General features: G+C 41.0%; 2 protein-coding genes across 6 annotated transcripts in view; one reads left to right on the forward strand and one right to left on the reverse strand.

The window, feature by feature from the left end:
• Positions 1-17,969, forward strand: part of Fas1 (fasciclin 1) — a 231,060-nt gene that overhangs the window by 145,466 nt on the left and 67,625 nt on the right. The window lies entirely within an intron of this gene.
• Positions 10,758-16,139, reverse strand: Orc3 (origin recognition complex subunit 3). Its single transcript, XM_071790231.1, has 14 exons — positions 15,959-16,139; positions 15,284-15,415; positions 15,085-15,205; positions 14,716-14,888; positions 14,479-14,636; positions 14,286-14,394; positions 14,034-14,198; positions 13,763-13,960; positions 13,333-13,449; positions 12,938-13,222; positions 12,362-12,595; positions 11,868-11,987; positions 11,247-11,314; positions 10,758-10,986 (listed from the first exon to the last, which is right to left on the reverse strand). Exons 1-14 carry the CDS (start codon positions 15,980-15,982, stop codon positions 10,893-10,895), a joined length of 1,998 nt encoding a protein of 665 aa, XP_071646332.1. The 5' UTR covers positions 15,983-16,139; the 3' UTR covers positions 10,758-10,892.

The following is a 17,969-nucleotide window of genomic DNA, read 5'->3' on the forward strand; positions in this document are numbered from 1 at the left end:
CCACAGGCCAGGAAGGGGCGGCTTCGTTTGTCTTGTCGGAGACTGCGGAATCCGCGAGGTACCGAGGGTGAGAGACGTTCCTCCCGCGTGCCTCACCGTTTCCTCCCGTTGATTGAGTTTATTATTGACCTGTTATTGAATCACGGTGGAGTGTACGGTTATGAGAATTAATGGTAGGAGCGTGCGTCTCGAGGAGAGGGAGATTCGCTTGATCCGCCGAACAGATAATCACTCTTTGAGGATCGCGCAATTAAATTAGATTAATGAAATATATTTCTCTCTTTAACGTATTGCCATTTAATGGAAATTCACTTTCAGATTCGTGTTCTTTAAATGTCGCGTTAATCTTGTATTTTTAATCCTCATCTTTTCATCTGTCTATTATGGGACGTGTATGTTTGCAGACACATCTGGTACTTTATGATAAAAACGTTCTCATGCGTATAATTATATATCATTATACTTTTCATAATGTTTGTTAGTGTATTATTCCGCTTTTTCTGCATATAATACTCGTTAGAGAAAGAGATTAAAATTGCGGCAGATTTCAATGTATGTACACAGGTTGAGCAAAAAGAAAAGCCCGCTTTGATGTTGCGCGGGTAATCCTACAGATTTTAATCTCGTTTAATTCCGCAACGTTTTATCGCGTGTACGCTTCCGGCATAATCGTGCATGCGCCACCAGAAATTCCAATCTGCTCCTCCTCCGTGTGGCGGTGGCCCGAGAGTTTAAACCAATTAAGATAAGGCCGCGGGATGAATCGTCTCGTGTAATAATTTTTCAAATGCAAGGACTCGCGTTCGCGCGTCAGGTAAAACGAGGACACGTTTTCCTCCGAGTCGAGTAATACGGCGAGGAGCTCGTCACGATGTCGGAACGAGGCGTGAAAAAGTATAGCGGCCCTGCCGTCGCAGCGGGACGTTGGCGGGGATCGTGTCAGAAAAATCTTAATTATGTCATATAAATGCCAGGACGGTTAAAAAGTTACATTCGAGTCTGGCGTGATAATGAAACGGGACTTAAATGCAACGGGTCCGACCGTTCGCCGCGTTTACAGGTTGTAATTAAAATCTTTCTAGGAGGGACGCGCTACGCGGGACGCCGCGCCACCCGTAAACTTCTCCCTAATTGCTTTCGCATCTAATGTCGGTTGTTACAGACGCGGCCACGTACTTTACGTTGTAATAAACTAATCGACCAACCACGGAGAGAGCGCCGCGCCGCCGTGTGCCACGAAATCCACAAGGCTGTGGGGAAAAATTCATCTTCGTTGATAATTCGCTCTCCGTTCGTATAAGCGCAATTATTTTCCGCTGCACTTAATAAGATTTAAGACGATAATGCGCTCTGATCTTTCGTAGATATTATCTTAGCCTGATATAGCGCGCAATAAATTCTAGCTGTAGCGTACGTTAAGCCCTCGAAAAGTTATAGCGAATTTAAAAAAAGTCGAATAATCGTCATAAATGAAAGCGAATAAATCAGACAACGCCTTTCGCTCGCTTTCGGTATTACCTGAGTTGCTTTGATTATATCCGGGGAAACAATCGGTGTCTCGTCCTATTTTCGTTCGCATACCGCAACGACTCGCGCTCGGAACGGCGTAATTATGCTAAAGCTCCTTTTTTCCAAGTGTTCGGAGTCGACCGACGATACCATCGCATCCACGTACTAAGGCCGCGTTCGTATCGCGACGACGAGAATAAATTGGCCACATTTTCGCGACAGAAATCTGCTCGCGCATTTATTATCACCGGGTGCTGATATGGCGCGAACGCTCGACCGCGCTGATAACTCCGACGACCGTCGTTTTTCAAGCTCGTTGAAGCATCCGCTTTAAACGCACTCGCTGAAAAGGTCGGTCGAAAACGCCACGGCGAGTCATTCCTGGGCTGTTCAATTAATCAGGCAACGAAACAAAGAGCGCGAACGACGCTTATCCGTCAGCGCGACTCGAGGTAGTCCGGGTATCTAGGGTAACTACAAAATACCCAGGGGCATCGTGCGGGAAGTACAGCCCTGCCTCCATCCCACGACACCGGTATTCAAGTTGGATTAGACGCGAAGAAGACCTAATGAAGGCCGCCGACCCTCTTCCGCGCGTCCCGACGGCGCGGCGCGCAGCGGCAATAACGGGTCGCAGTATAAATAAAATCTCCGACACGCTCTTCGAATGGAGCAGGCGGATTAAAAGGATAAATAAAACGAGTGGGTGATATAAGCAGGGACATAACATAGAAGCCTATATGGCTATCGTAAAAATAGCAGGGGGTTCAGATATAATCGAAGATGCAAAATTACAAAAATCCAAAAATATTCCGATAATCTAGAGATATATAGAGATATTAAAAAGGTCTCTTCCTCCCTTATCAGAATAAAATTTTATTCTGCCGCGCCGAGTCAGAGCAATCTTCCCTCTTCTCGCCTAAGGCGATCTTACATACGCGAGGGGAGGGAATTTTCGCATAAAGCTGCGCCGCCCCCCTTAATTCCTTGTTTCCTTCGCGCAAACATTTTCTTCATTGCAATCGCGAGAGCGCCGCAGGCTTTGACGAGAAGGGGTGTCGCAGCCGGATATAGAAACTCGTCTCGGGGGGGTTGACTACGGTTAGATATTTGAGCTTACCATCCTTAAAGCACTTGTACTTGTATACGCGAAGGCTTTTATACTCCGCGCGAGAGGTATCGTAAGAAAAAGTCTTTCGAGTTAGATCCGGACATCTTAATCTTCCGTCTTTCCACGCTTGCTCGATCATCGAGTGATCGATGGCCAGCAATTAGAGGAGCGATATCCTTCACGGTAGCTGATTGCGATGGTAGTTGAATCGGATGGTTGAATAGGGATGGACCGCATGCGATTAGATCCCTTCTCCACCTACATTCCTCGTCCGCTCGGACCCTCGATTGTTGAAGGAGATATCCTACCTACTCTTCCCATCGCGTTCTCCCTCTCTCTCCTACTTTCCACACGTCTCTCTCGCTTCGTCTTTCGATCTCGATGACTGTCTCCGTCGCGAAATGGTCCTCCGTCGAGCGCGCGGACAAAGAGGACGGACCGAGTACGGAACGATGGGTGTAAAGCAATCAATTATCCCTAATTGAAATTAGCCGAAAGGGCCCGCGCACGGAGAATCGAGCCAAGCCAATTGCGAATTACTTGCGCACAGCGGGAGGAACTTATCCCACTCACTAACGACAAGATGATGATTAGTGATTCAGACGAAGAAGATTATACCTCTTCTATGTTACACATTCATCGTACAACGTGTGCATGTGTATACAGTATGAAAAATTGTTTATATGATTTTCATTTTTTTATTATGCTCTGAATGATCAAATAAAAAAAGTATATGAATATTATTTTATAGTATCGCGATGAAAAATATAAACAGAAATGTATGTCGACAGTATGATTGAAGAAATAAGGGTCATCTTAAGGATTTAGTAAAACGTTATGCAACGAATATTCTATGTGCTAAATCTAACGCAATATCTAACTATAATTGCCATTTCTATGTCGTGATATAATTCCGCTGATTACCATTTGCGATTATTACACGCAAATCCAAACGACATACTCTACATTGTGATATTCTATGCGAGGTCAACAAAATGACTAACTTTGAAAATACCTCGACGAGCAACGGCGATAATATCTCTGCATTATATAATGTATAGTAAGGATTATCTCTCTATTTTACATTGAAGCTCGTGGACACTTCTGTACAACACTACCGTTTCGCGGAAATTATCGCATGACAGAATACATGGAATTTCATCAACGCGCACACGCGACTATGATAAACGCTCCTACTTTGACACATTCGCAAATCCGTCCGAAATTAAATGGGAAATTATTGGACTGGCGCGATGACATCGAAGCGCTCGCGTTATAATAACACCAAATTATTTTGAAACCTCGCTATTTGTATTGCCGAAATTTCGCTAAAGAATCATTGCACCTCGAGTTTCTCACTTTATCCGATAATACGATACGATAATATTTGCTCGTCTCCGTACCCGATCCTTCTCCAACCGCGCTTTCCTTGCGACCCACGCGCTACCAGCCGCACGATTATTCGGCTCTGACTCATAATTACGCGTGACAACGTGCATTAATGTCATAGTTTCTGACACGCTCGAGGATCGACACGAGGGTAGTAGTTGGCTGCACTCAATCGCAATAACACAAAAGGGTGATGTGGGTGGCGACAAGCGAGAGAGGGGTCAGGTTCAGAGCGCAGGGGCTTCTATCAGGATTTACGTTCATGAAACGATCCCCCTTTCCCCTTTTGCCTGTCGCGAGATAACGTGTAATCGTCGTGACATATGTTTATTCCTCGTGCGGAGTAACGGCAGATTTAACCCTTTCGTGCAAATACGTGCCTGTGTCATATAAATTGCGATTATTAAAGAAATATCGCGCTTATCGTCGTAAGCTGCGATTTGTGTTCGATCGTATTTTGCAACGAAAAAAATACATATAAAATAAAGGATCTTTCTCTCCAATATTTTTCCCGGATACACGCGGATGTGAAAGTTTCGCGAATATTTTTTTCATATTTGAATATAAATTGCGAGAATGGACGAGCATGAAAAAACATATGTTTATCTCAAATTACGGCATACATTTCGACGTGTATATTTTTACGTATTTGCCAACAATTTGTACGCGCGTCTGCGAAAATTTAATTGAGCGACGCACGAAGAGTCGCGATAAAACACGACACAATTTACGCGCGGTTGACATTAATTAGCGTAGTTTGTAATATTATGAATCTATTTTGTGACCGGCGAACTCGTGATGTCGGTATATCGATTTTAAATTATGACGCTCCATTCATTCGCATATATATCATGTCGGAGATTTATATTAATTTTACAGTGGATTAGTAGATCGATTAGCGACTTAATCAGAGAGTAGAACAAATTCATGACTGTCACATTAATATCGCCGGGCCATTTTTTACATTGCTGCTTTGCGCGTCTAATTACGCGTTGTATGTGAGAATGCGCTTAAAGCGGGATATTGCAAAATGCATGTATGAAGTAGTAACTAAAACCTAGTAATATTTTAAATATAATTTATGAACACGCGTGCTTCTACGTGCAGCGTGTCCGTTTATTTATACAATTTAACAAATTCATGAGCTGAAATGTGAGATTTTATTACCAAATGTCGAGCGTATGTTGCAAATGAGTTATGTGGCTGCCTTTGATGGGGTATTCATGATAAATTTTATTATCTAGAGATTGCCCTTGATATGGAATCTCATGGAAAACGAGCTCCCGATCTTCTTACCACATAACAGTTATGACGCGCTATCAGGATCGCATCCAATTTCTTTTTATCACTTAATAAGGGACTCATTATATTCAGTGGTAAACGATAATTTTATCGAACAAAGAGTCAACGGATTAGACTTGATATTTCCCTTACAATGCATTCCCTAATTTGCATTCACGTACTTTGTATTCATAGATTTTGGACCGTTCTCTATGAAGGATTTCGCATTTTAACTCGCATTTTAAGTTCACGAATATATTCAAATCGCCGAAGAGAATACTGTAACATCGCTATTTTGTGAAACAAATGTATTTTTAAGTGACGTTTTTTTTTGCAACGGATTTCCCGGACGCCGGTAGAAAATTTTGTTCGACGCAGTCGGTTCATTCAGAAATCAATATATCCACTGCTCGTCCGGACGAGCGGTTCAAGCGGAGACATTGTTCTTCCTTCCCGTCATCGGGTGAAGTCTCTCGCGTCTCACGAGGATTTTCAGGCGAACTTTCTCCCAAATGGACGAGCGGCGGAGGACACCCCGACACCGACGTGATTGGGTGCTTCAGGTGCGATGGGAGATTGATACGAGAAGCTGTTGAGATTGATTTCCGTGTCGGAAAACGGCTGGCGGGACCGAGATCCCTTAAGGATCCCGTGGACCTCCCGCGACGCGTTCTATGACCACACCGCAAGTTTCCTTTCATCTCGGACGAAAATAAGTCCGAGAAAGAGGACCGCTTCCCGTGGGAAATGTAGTCATCTGCGCCGAGAAATTTCGAGATACCCGAGGGTAGTTTTCTACGGTATTTCGCGAATCTCCAAGGAAACCCGGAATCGTCGCGTGTCGCAGCATTTCAGGAAGGGAAGTGAGATAGAAGTGCCGTGATGCACAGATTGTTCCGCTAGATACATGCATTAATTCTTAAACACTTGAAACTTTATTTTATAAAAATGTAATTATGTAATAATCATTCGGAAGAATACATGCATATGTATGTATATTGTATATAAGAAAATCGTGTTAACTAATAAATAGATTTTATTTGTTTAATTTGGAAATTTGAAAAAAAAAATCGTATAATACGTATCAATTGTACAGTAATCATTTAGGAAAAAATACATTTTTTAATATAAATATATATATTCATGTTAAAATCGCGTGTTAAAAGCTTATCTCAAGGAATAGATTTTATTCATTTAAGTTGGAAGTTTAAGAAGATCGCGTGAGCGAAACGTAAAGTAAAAATACATGTATATTAGAATCCATATATAGAAAGCACATATATAAAACAAGATATTCTATTGAGAGTCGTATTTAAGAATTAATGCAAAAAAAGCTTTTTTCCATAAACATTCTATTTCTCTCTCGATAAAGTTAATTTTTCGCGACGAAGTTTATTTCTGTTATACACAATAATATCCTGCATGATAACATTACATTGGTTAATAGTGTTAGTACAGATATCCGTACAGTAGCAGTTATATTCGCGCGAAAAGACTTACTAAATCTGATATTTGTAGCTTTTGCATTCAAGACTAACGAATATACGGGTCACGAGCATATACGGCAAACGAGCGAACGATTATTGGCATGCAATGTGGTCCGTTCCCAAACTGCTGATCGATGAGTGCGCATTGTTATTATTATTAGTGTTTACCAATTAGTCTGTATGCAATTATAATTGGTAATTGCAGGTACTTGCGGATCGCATTCGATCGCCCCGCAACCCTCCCTTCGGCGTCGTTCATCTGCGAGATATCGCTCTACCGAGACACCCCTGTGTGTTATACATTAATTTTAAACTACATCATTGACTATGCCGAAACGGAAGTATTCGCATTTTCATAAATTCGCGTACATGCGGTTTGTCATCAGTTGAAATTTTGCCGGTTAGAACCTGAGGAGAATAAAAATTAAAAGATTAGGGATAAATTTCAAATCCCCGAAGTTTGATAAAACTGACGTTAAGTAACAAGGGAGGTGAGTAATATACATATTTGAAAAGCCGGTCCTTGATTTCAAAGAAGGATAAGCAATTCAATTATACAGACTGTATACACAGTGAATCCGTCAACTTATTTTAATTCATTTTTTATCTTCACACAAAGTAGAGTGATGAAGAGGAAGTTGAGTAATTTTTCAGAGATGATAGAAAAGGGCTTTCTCGCCGAGCGAAACAGAGCGTCCAACATAAAGTTTCGTGTCCATTTCATCCCGGAAGGGGTTTGCGCGTTTCAAACGAGAGAAATCGCTGCGACGTGAAAATATATACATCTGATTCGCGTGCGCGCAGCCGGGATAAAGAATAGACTCGGTTTCTTCGTCGATCGTCTCGCCGCGCCGGGGCAGATCCGATATAACGATAGCGACAAGTTAAAGAGGATGCCGAAAGGATATCGGGGTCGCGCCGTCGATTGAGCACGAAGGTTACGAGAAAGGTTAGGCAACTCCGACCCGGAAAACTGATTCCCGGCCCGGTAATCTACAGTTCGGTCGAGTTGGAAAAGTGGACTCTCATAGATTTTTCTTGCAAATAGATTTTTCTTCGGGGCGATTCGCGCGGGGAAGCGCGCGAGGATCGATAGCCGTGAGGAAAGAGATGCGGATAAGATCAGCGCGAGGACACGAAAGAGGGAGAAAGAAGGAACGAACAGATTTGACGTATTTGACGTTATTGAAACAAAACTTCTTTATAGATTTATCTCTTAGGACCACTTTTGCCAACGTCTGTTGGCTCTAACCGACCGTTAACTTTTCAGAATAGCCCGTGGAAGTTGGCTATTCTGAAAAGTTATCAGTCGGTTGGAGTTAACGGACGTTAGAGAAAGTGGTCCTTATAGAAAGAGTCGGCTCTCGTCGAACATAAATCATGTAGAAAATATATACGTATAGACGACCCGAAACTCCCGAGCTCGCTTCGATGTCCCCGATGATGATCTAACACTTTTATTTAAATTGAGATTAATTGAGATTAATCTTGAAATATTCGCAACGTAAAAAAATTTGACTGTCGAGTCGGATAAAAGCTCGTGCTATCTTTTTTTCCTTCCCTTTAATTTCATAAGAAGTTATTCGTCGTAAAGTTACGTATCTTCGACATACGTCCCGCTGGTCCGTTTGAAGCAAGACATGCCGTCAATCCGAGCGAGCTGGCCTTCGGGAATCGATATCCATCGCCCGATCCCATCGCCGTCGTGCACAACGTGAAAGGCAAAGTAGATATGCAAGCGGCTGCGTCGTATCTCCATTCATCTGCATACGAGCCGAAGTCCTCCACGGAGGCCAATAGACCGAGTCCTCGGAATCCCCGCAGAATCGACTCGCGGAACTCTCCCCCGCCCCCGCTCCTTTGACATCGGAATTATTGTGTTCTGATGACGCTCTTCCGGTGTGAACCGGTAGAATTTGAGTTTTATTGCCTTCCGAGTTGCCTTCGTTCTACAACTTAGCGAAATTCTTCTCTCTTTAAAGTATTCTTATTTTTTTTTTTTTTTTACGGTATTGTATACACAGATTCCGCGCCGGTCGTTCGAGAATCTTAACGTTCTTCGGATTCCTCGTACCCTACAAATCAAATACCGTATCGCTTTTTTGGCGCGGATCGTAGAATCTTTGCGTCTCGGATAATAATCGATTCTTTAACTTCTATAGACCCTTCAAACCTTGAAAAGTTATATTTTCAAAATTTCACATAGACAATTCAAGAGACATTCATAGAGCCCCATATTCTGTAAATTCTACACGTTCTAAAAATCGAGTATATCAATGAGGGAATCGTCTATGTGCGCGCGCGCGCGGAGGATTTCCTAGGAAATCTTGCAATGAGAGGTTACACGCTTCTCGCTCCTTTGACACCGAAGTTACCCTATATCCTTGAGCTTTACTGTCGGTGCAGCGAAGGATATTCACGGGTGAGCTTATCCCTTTCTGCAGTACTCCCTGGGCCTCGTCCTTTCTCGGAGAGGGTCAAAGGCGGACCGAGGGGTTAACGTACTCTGTGCACCAAGAGCATCCCTATGGAGACACAGACGTTAACCTTTGCTGAATCCTCCCCCCATGCGCCCGCCGTCACTCTCCTTTGAGCACGCGATTATTCTACAATTGGCCACGACGCGAAATCTCCGTTTGGCTTTGCCCTGCAAACATTATCCCATAGAGCCTGTGCTGCGGACCGCGTTACGTTATACTTCTGACAATAGATTGGAACGGGTGTTTGGAGGAAACGTAATGGGGTACGTGTAACGAGGGCCGATAATGTTGTCACACTTGCGAATGCGATAGAAACCATGGGGACTTCGATGTGTGAATAGACAGATAAACTAATGGTATTACGTATAACTAACGGTCAGTCATGACGATTTAAAAGTACGCTTCCTTCGTTCGACGAACCAATTGCTTCCACAATTGTAGGACGGCTATAATTTTATTTAAATCCATAAGAATTTTAGAGCCGAGTTTTTTCACGCGAATAAAATTTCGTTCGTCATAGAGCGAAAGAGTAAAGGTCGTCGCGCGGAATGTTAACTTCCATCCGTGTCGCCGAGCGAGAAAAAGGCCGTCGCGTCGCGGGAATCCAATTAATCGATATTCGTCCACGTTAAAATGCGGAAACGATTGCCGTGTGCGCGCTTTCGGCCGAATTTTTTTTCACAATTCCCCCCGCGTGGAACGCGCGGCACGCTTGACGCCCCCGCCACAAAGACGGCGTAATCGATATTGCGGATTTTCAAAAGCCCCGGGATGCCGAAGAAGAGAAATGAGAAGGGGTGCCGCATGTCGATCTACCTGGGATTTAAGTATCTCAAGAACGCGGCAGCCGGGGCACTTATGTAGATACAGGACGTGGCATCATCAATATGCGTGCAAGCCGTTAAATTATTCCACCGTGGATTCGGCATATAACAACTTCCGCCGTGGATTCAGAGAGACGGCGGAATCAATATGCGGGGCACGAAGCCTTGATCGTTCGGCGATCACAAGGGAATCGTAAAAACGATAAGAAATATTCTGTCAAATAAAAGATGTACATGTAATCTGGATATATGCGTTTTTAACTGTTTTAATTCGTAAACTTAGAGGTATATATTGTGTATATCAATATTATTTTTAGATATTGCATGTATATAGAGCGATTTTTGCATTTTTTCCCCCCCTACATTTTAATAGCAGAATATTAATATTCTCGGATTTTGAGAATGAATAAATATTTAATCTTTTCGGAGAATTTTTAAAATTGAAAAAGTAATTCAATTTTTTGTTTTGTTATGTTTTATTCAATTGAAATTCATAGCACAATTAAATAAAACTTTTTAAAATTACAACTACTGTGGCGAATGTTATTTGCTTTTTTCTTTGTCAGCAATATTGACAGCAATATAAATTAAATATTAAAATTAAAAATAACAAAAATAAATGCATATATTCCAGTGTATTGGAAAAGTTTGAATAATGGGGTGAAAAACATTTAAATACATTTATTTCAATATTAATTTATTCATTAATACGAATAAGGGCACAAAAATAGAATAACACATTCATACACGGCGCATATATAACAAACCGTGCGGACAAACCAAGCAAACAATCAAACGGGCGATACTATTGTTACGTAAGGCGCTTTACATGATCCGTCTTCCTTCGAGAAGTCTTGATAAAGCCGAGGAACTGCAGGGCGGCGACCGCTTGAGTAAACCGAGCTCTGAATCCCCGTTAAGGATAAGTTACTACATGATGAAATGCGAGATAACACGTGCGAATTATTCAAACTAGGGAGGGTATCTAGTTCGCGGAAGTTACGTCTACGCGGGAGTACGATCCGCGCGTTAGGAGGCGTGATATGAATTTCAAAGGAACGGGCGCCAGGTAAGACAAATCTCAACGAGTTGGATCCAACCGATCACGTTGGAGACGCGAAGGGCGCGCGTTCGCGCGAAAACTTTTGTTATTTGTAAAGGATACTGCAATTGCGGATCCACGTCGCGTTGCTCCATAGATTGAGCCTGCGGATCCACGATCGTCAGGAACGCCTGCAAGCAAAGTCAATCAAGTGCGTCCCCTTGGGTTTTCAGGTGCAATTCGTAACGTTTAAAAATTAATATATCTAACAATGAAAATGTAGCATAATTTAGAAACTTGAAAATATCTCGATAAATATCTTAAAAAAAGAAAATCAAGCTCAAGAACCTAAAAAACGCAAGTGTTGGGATTTCATCAGAGAGAATTTTATAAAGTTCCTCCGAGGTTTTATTAAAAAATGTTAAATTCTTGCTATATTAAGCGTCCAGTAATATATCTTGTGATCTCCGATCGGCGTCGTTGAACCGCTTGGCGGAGGGCACGTTTTCGCCGGTGCAATTTTCATGAGAAGCGTTTTACCGGCTTTCTAACAACCGGCCGGCGATAAAGCACTCGGCACCCCTTGTGCGCGCGCCTTGCTTACAATGACGTGCTCGCGTGAATCACTCGCGGTGGCAGCGGCGGCGGCGGCGGCGATTAAAATCACGAGACGGTCGGCCGGGTGCGTGACCGTAAATGTAACAGGGATTAACCTGTAAACATGAGCACAGGCCGGATTGTTACCTGCAGCCAGTCGTACATATTGATCAGCTTCCTGGACTCCAAGTGCAGCTTATAAATTATACTCAGATCGGGGAGCGTGTGCGGAATGTCGTCGTCATTCTCCAATTTGCAGCAGTCGCACTGAAATATACGTCTCCAATTAACCGCGCCGGGAAGTCTATCGAAAGGTCGAATAAACTTGATCGCCGATGAATCGTACATAAAAGAAAAGTTTAAAATGTTGAGAGAGATGATGGCGGCGCAGGATATTTACGACGATATTTAAAAATGGAGAGATCTGACAATGAGAAGCTAAAGATAGAAAAAAAAGACTAAAGGAAGAATAATTTGATTTCGTAACACACATCGTAAATCGTAATTCAAGACGCAAAAAGTTTTTATAATATTTAATATTAATCTGACACCTAAGTTGGCGCAACGTCCTATCCGTTTATATTATTTAAAAGTTTACTTTCGCAATTCCAAATTTGCCGCGCGAACGATCTTTCACTCACATCCAAATACATCTGCGGATCGCTCAATCCCGTGTGTATGGCGGCCCGCAAAGAGCCGCGAATATGATGCTTCGCCTGGTTCCCGTCGCTGTAGCAAAATATCTCGTGGGCCGTCACGCGACTCGGATCGATTAGATGAACGGAGAATATTTTTCGGTCCAGGTAATCGATCAGGTCAAGCTGCGCCTGCTTGTAAACGGAACGCGACTGTTGCTGACTCATTTTGAGCAATTTCTGAAAAGAGGATAACAATGGTAGTTGCACCACTAATCATTGCGTCCTACCGTTTTCAATCTTCATTTCTGAACCGCGAAAATCCAATCGCACTGCTCGATTGCGGCGGTATACATATATAGAAAGAGAAAGAAAGAGATTTTACCTTTACGTGACTTCGCGTAAAACGATAAAATCTTGTTAATCGTATATAAAGAACGAAAAATCATTTGATTTGAAGCATCGTTTTAATTTGCAGTATGAGATAGTATAAATAACGTAAAGTTGAAAATATTGTATTTGTCTAAATGCGTAAAGGGTTAAATAAGAAAGATAGTTAAGAAAGCACGATTTGGCACACACCTCCTTCAGTTGCATACGACTAAGTTTCTCTTCCACACTGATGACTTCGGAAGAAGTCGTGGTACTTAAACTAGCTTCTCGAATTGTCTTGATGTGATTGTCGAGGTTGATCTTAATTTCCTTGATTTCCGGATCTTTGGATTCCTCGACAATTTTTACGACAGATTCGAGTTTCGAGAGGAGTTCCTCCTTCGATAAAAATCCCAGTAATTTCAGACATTCTTTGTATTCGGTGGACTCCGTGAGATCATTCGTGTAAACCGCCTTGGTATAAACCTCCCGTAACTGAAACGATTGTCGCATTGTTCCACGATTCCAATTTTTAGCTCGCTGTTATTGCTTTCTTGCTTATTGCGAAATACAGTATTTCATTGGCGAATAAAACGCCATATTACCTGTTTACCCATTGGCGAGCCTGGCAGTGAAGCAATTAGGCAGTGCAAACATCTCAACATAATCAAAAATTGATCCATAAATTTGTGGAATTTATTTAACAATTGTTCCAACAGTTCCTACAAAAAGCGGAGCTTGAAAAGATAATTTAAAAACGTATAAGATTATCAAAAATTATATACATCAGTAACAGTTTCATTCAGGAAGAGAGACACATTTAAGAGACATCAGAAGTATCTTATAAAAGTTTTATTTCCATTAAAAATTTTCCATCTTTCTATTTCCAATATTAAACAGCTTAATGGGCTGTTATATTAAAATTTCTCAATAGCGTAAATTGAATTTTATAATAGTTAAAAGATATCCTCTCGTTATTGATAGCTATATAATTTTTGCAATCCTTTTTGATTCTCGTAAATAAACTATGCGAACCATGAATTCTTTATCGCTGAGCTCTTCCTCTTCACTCACTATTTCGTTGGACGCTTTCAAATATTTAGCGATAGACGGTAAGCTTTTAATGTCCGCGATATTTTCAGCAGTGAGTTTAGATAGTCTCTCCTTAATGTCTTTCGGTTGACAACAGAGAGAGGTTACATTGTTCTCGTAAAAATGTTGTATCATGCATATCTAAAAATTATCGTAGCTTATAATAATCAGCCGATTGTCAACTTATTCATTAGTTTCGTTGATTGTAATTTACCTTGTAATTTTGTAGGAAGTTATCTACCGAAAAATCGTAAAACAGAAAAATATCAGTCAGCAATTGAAACGCGCGACCGATTAATTTAAATGGAATCTTTGTAGAGAAAACAGTGTTTTCCAATACATCGGATAGTGTTTTTACTTGGGTTTGCGTATAGAATACCTAAACAAAATGGAACGGCGAATTATTTAAAGCGATTTAAAGTCAGACAAACATTTGCGCTGGACGGAATGTTTTTGTTTAACTTGCCTGCACTACTAATTTCGACGTGACGTCATAGGTCAATGATTTATGTACGACATGCAACGTAGTCGCGACACCGAAAATAAGTACGAACTTCAATGAAGCCCTATATGAACTGAAAATTATTTATGCAATATTTTTTAAGGTTAATATAATTTTTTCACATATTGTTCATGCATTAAAATATCGTTAAGAATACCTCAACACCATGATAAAGTCGTGTAATACATTGGTGGGGAAACTTTCAAAATCCGGCAAGATTATAACTAAAGGATCCTCCGGATCGTGATGTTCTGCAAACAATTGTTTCAAGACGCGCATAGTGCATTGACTTTTACGCACTTCGACAACATCATCCTATACGAACGAACGATAATTTATTTAAATATTGCGACAGATATTGCTTCCTGCACACTGCTATTACCGCAAAACTAACCGATTCTGATTTATAAATTGTAGTCCGATGAATAAATTGATATACAGTGTCTTCGATTATGCTTTTCAGGTTGTTACAATTTCTGCTCCAAACGACTGCTAAGTGCGACGTTATTTTATCAACCTTGGACACTATCGTGTCGAAAAGTGTCGTATGATCGGGGACATTCACTCCTATAATTTTAATTCATTTAAATATTAATTTACCGGAAACTATTGAAGAAAAATTCCTCAATAGACAAGAACATTGGAGGAAAAATGCCCTTGATAGACAAAAATTATTTCAAGACACTTTTAATCGATTTCGGTTATCTAAATTTCCGGGAAAAAATATAAATCTTTTACAGAAATATGTAGCGTTTATTTTCACCTGTCAGCAAAATAGCCGTGGCTATTTCATTGGACAATACATTCAATGGGGTCGCTTTTATTTTCGACACGAAAGACTCCAAATTGGATATAACTTGTTGGAACATTTTCGACCTGACATTCTGAAATATTAATGTATTCTGTTAGAGATTCTGCCTTTTGATTGAGATTTATGGCCAGCTAACACACGGTAGTTGTACCTCCGCAGCCTGCTCGATATATCCCCACGTTTCGTTATACGCGATATACCAGGGTTCATTAAGATACGCTGGGGATTTAACTTTCTTTCTCTTCTTTCCAATTTTGTAACTTCCTTTATAAGAAAATACTCCCTAAAAAAAAATCGCAATCAATATTACATTTTAATTGGCCACACCGATTCTCTGTCACGTCAATTAAACTGGCGATATTATTGCCCATTTTAAAACTCACTGCGACTAAACTGCATTAATACTAATTATAAAAATTATTATGCATCGAATTATATGACTAAAGAAAATCGAAAACTATATTCTCATGTATTTCATATCTATTAATCTTCCCCTCAACTGCCATCAATTACCGTCAATTTTATTGAGTTTCAGTAGATATGCGATCTTCAAAAAATTAAATATTTAAAATTAAAATGCTAATATCTCAGAAGAGTCATAAACAAAAAATATATAAAGGAATAACATTAATCAAAGACAAAAGTAACATTGTACATACAAAAAAGAAGCGACAACTCGAGCGACAAGTATTCTTCGCGAAACTTTTTAAGACGTGCCAAAAAGCGACGGCCTATGAATCATTATTCGGCATTTCCGCGCGCTAACTTTGCACTTTGAGGTTAAGCCGGCGATAGCAACAGGTTGTGCACGTGTCGTATCGCTTACCTTGGACAGAGAAACGTTCTCCATTTCTGCGACCGGCGTCAACGAGATGCCAGGTATATATCCGTCTTAAGTGCACGCCTCTACTACGCAGATAAGAGAAACGGGAGTTATTCGCAGCGCGGAAACACGCGGCGCGAACACGCGCGAGCAACCGGTTGCGTGGCCGAACGCAACTGAACGCTAGAACGCTCTACCGAACACGGCAGCTGTCAGCTGGCACGGAAATAATCTTGTGCCGCTAGCTGGCGCCATGTACCGAGATGATATCTGCTTAGAGCCTGCTATGCCTAGCAGACGTCCGATGTCCGATCCTTCGCACAGTCGTTTAGGCTCGCATGTACAAATAAGTATAACAGTGTATGGGTTTATGCACAATGAGAAGAACAAGGAATTAAAGAGAGAGAATTCATAGTCACATTTTTTTTTTCAAGACGCGGAATTCTCTCTATGTTTAATTCATTGTTCTTATTCCTCTCATTGTGCATAAGCCCTATACTTTTGTAATTACGTAGTATACGGAACTTAAACACACACGTCATATCCATACGTTTTTGTGAGCAATAGTGAGATAAACATTTGAGGAGAAATAAAAGAAAAATATAAATTAATTTAAGAACAATATGTGCGTGATATGGGCAACAGCGAGAGCTAAAGCTTATTTTTTATTTATATCCGTTAATTAATTTAATTATTCGAAATTTATTGTTCAAAAACGCCTCCTGCAGTTATAAATTTGTAGAGACGAATTAATTCTTCTTGTCCACAGCAAGTGCCTCGATTTATTTCTAAAATGAATATAATAGTAAAGACATAGATTTTTGAGTAAATAATTTATTTATAAAAATATTACGATTAAAAATACGAATCTTATAATCTTTAAGTTTTTATGACAAATTAACTCGTTTTATCCACCATAAAAATCTTTTCAAATAATGTTAATTCGTTTTCTCTTAATAATTAATAGATTTAAAAAATAACTCTGGCTACTGTCGTTGATACTGTCTGACTCTGTTTAATTTTTATCGCGCGGTTTGCGGAAAAATCTCAATCTATTCTACGAATGTATTTTATTTATATCGGTATACATAGCTCCTACATAATAGAGATGTTCTGTCCCAAACAAAAATTATAATGACCAGGAATAGTATCGTCCTATTTGAGTTGTAATTCATACATTTTTTATGAACGTAGTAGACTCATTTCGAGAATTGAGAAATAATTTAGAAATCCGAGAAATTAAAAGGATAAATCAATAATCGTGTAGGAATAATTTAAACCTGTAAACCGTTATCGATTTCTTTTAATTCCACACATTTATTACGTCGTTCGTTAACTTGTTCATCCACGCGAATTTTTTAGCTTACAATTTTAATTGTATTTTACGTTCCATTCACTACGATCTATCACCGTTATTTTATATGCCTGAATAAAAATGCTTTCCTCCAAAATACGGCAAAATTATCATTTCTCTGTCGCAGTTCTGAATAAACATTCGATAAAGCAACGCGCAGTTCGTCCTCATCAGATGCAACCGACGTATGCATGTTCGAAAGTCGGATTTCGGCTACGTCGAAAGGGAACAGAGGAGACGAGTAGAGATGTCAGGATGATGGCAGGGAGGGTTGGGGGATATAAATCGATGCGCAAGCAGCTTTGCGCGAGTTGTTCTCGTTTTGCGGTCGGCCGTAGCACCTGTGCCCCGCATCGCCCGCCATCGCGAGCGGCGCGGCGGCGGGGTCCGCGGGGCGGGGGAGGGCAGAAAATAAATGCGAATCGATCGGCAGCTTAATCATTCGGGCAGCCCCCCTCCCTTCCTCACCGCGTCCCCCTCGTTGAAAGAGCGGAAAGGCTCGGCTGCTGGGACAAAATGCTCGCGAGTCCCGAACCCGAAGCCAGAGATATTGCCCTCTGAAAGGCATACATACGCCCTCCCGCGACTCGATCACGGCCGCATAAAGCACTCTCCGGCGCAACAAGAAAAATGCGCCGGGAGAGACGCGCTATAAAAATC

The sequence above is a fragment of the Temnothorax longispinosus genome, chromosome 10, assembly GCF_030848805.1.
Source record: "Temnothorax longispinosus isolate EJ_2023e chromosome 10, Tlon_JGU_v1, whole genome shotgun sequence".
Classification (NCBI taxonomy): Eukaryota; Metazoa; Arthropoda; class Insecta; order Hymenoptera; family Formicidae; genus Temnothorax; species Temnothorax longispinosus.

Coding starts and splice junctions, on each gene's coding strand:
- Orc3 (XM_071790231.1), bottom strand. CDS start 15,982: ATGGAGAACGTTTCTCTGTCCAAG. Junction 13,450..13,762: donor TCAGCGATAAAGAATTCATG/GTTCGCATAGTT, acceptor CGCTTTTTGTAG/GAACTGTTGGAACAATTGTT. Junction 13,223..13,332: donor GCTCGCCAATGGGTAAACAG/GTAATATGGCGT, acceptor CAATCGTTTCAG/TTACGGGAGGTTTATACCAA.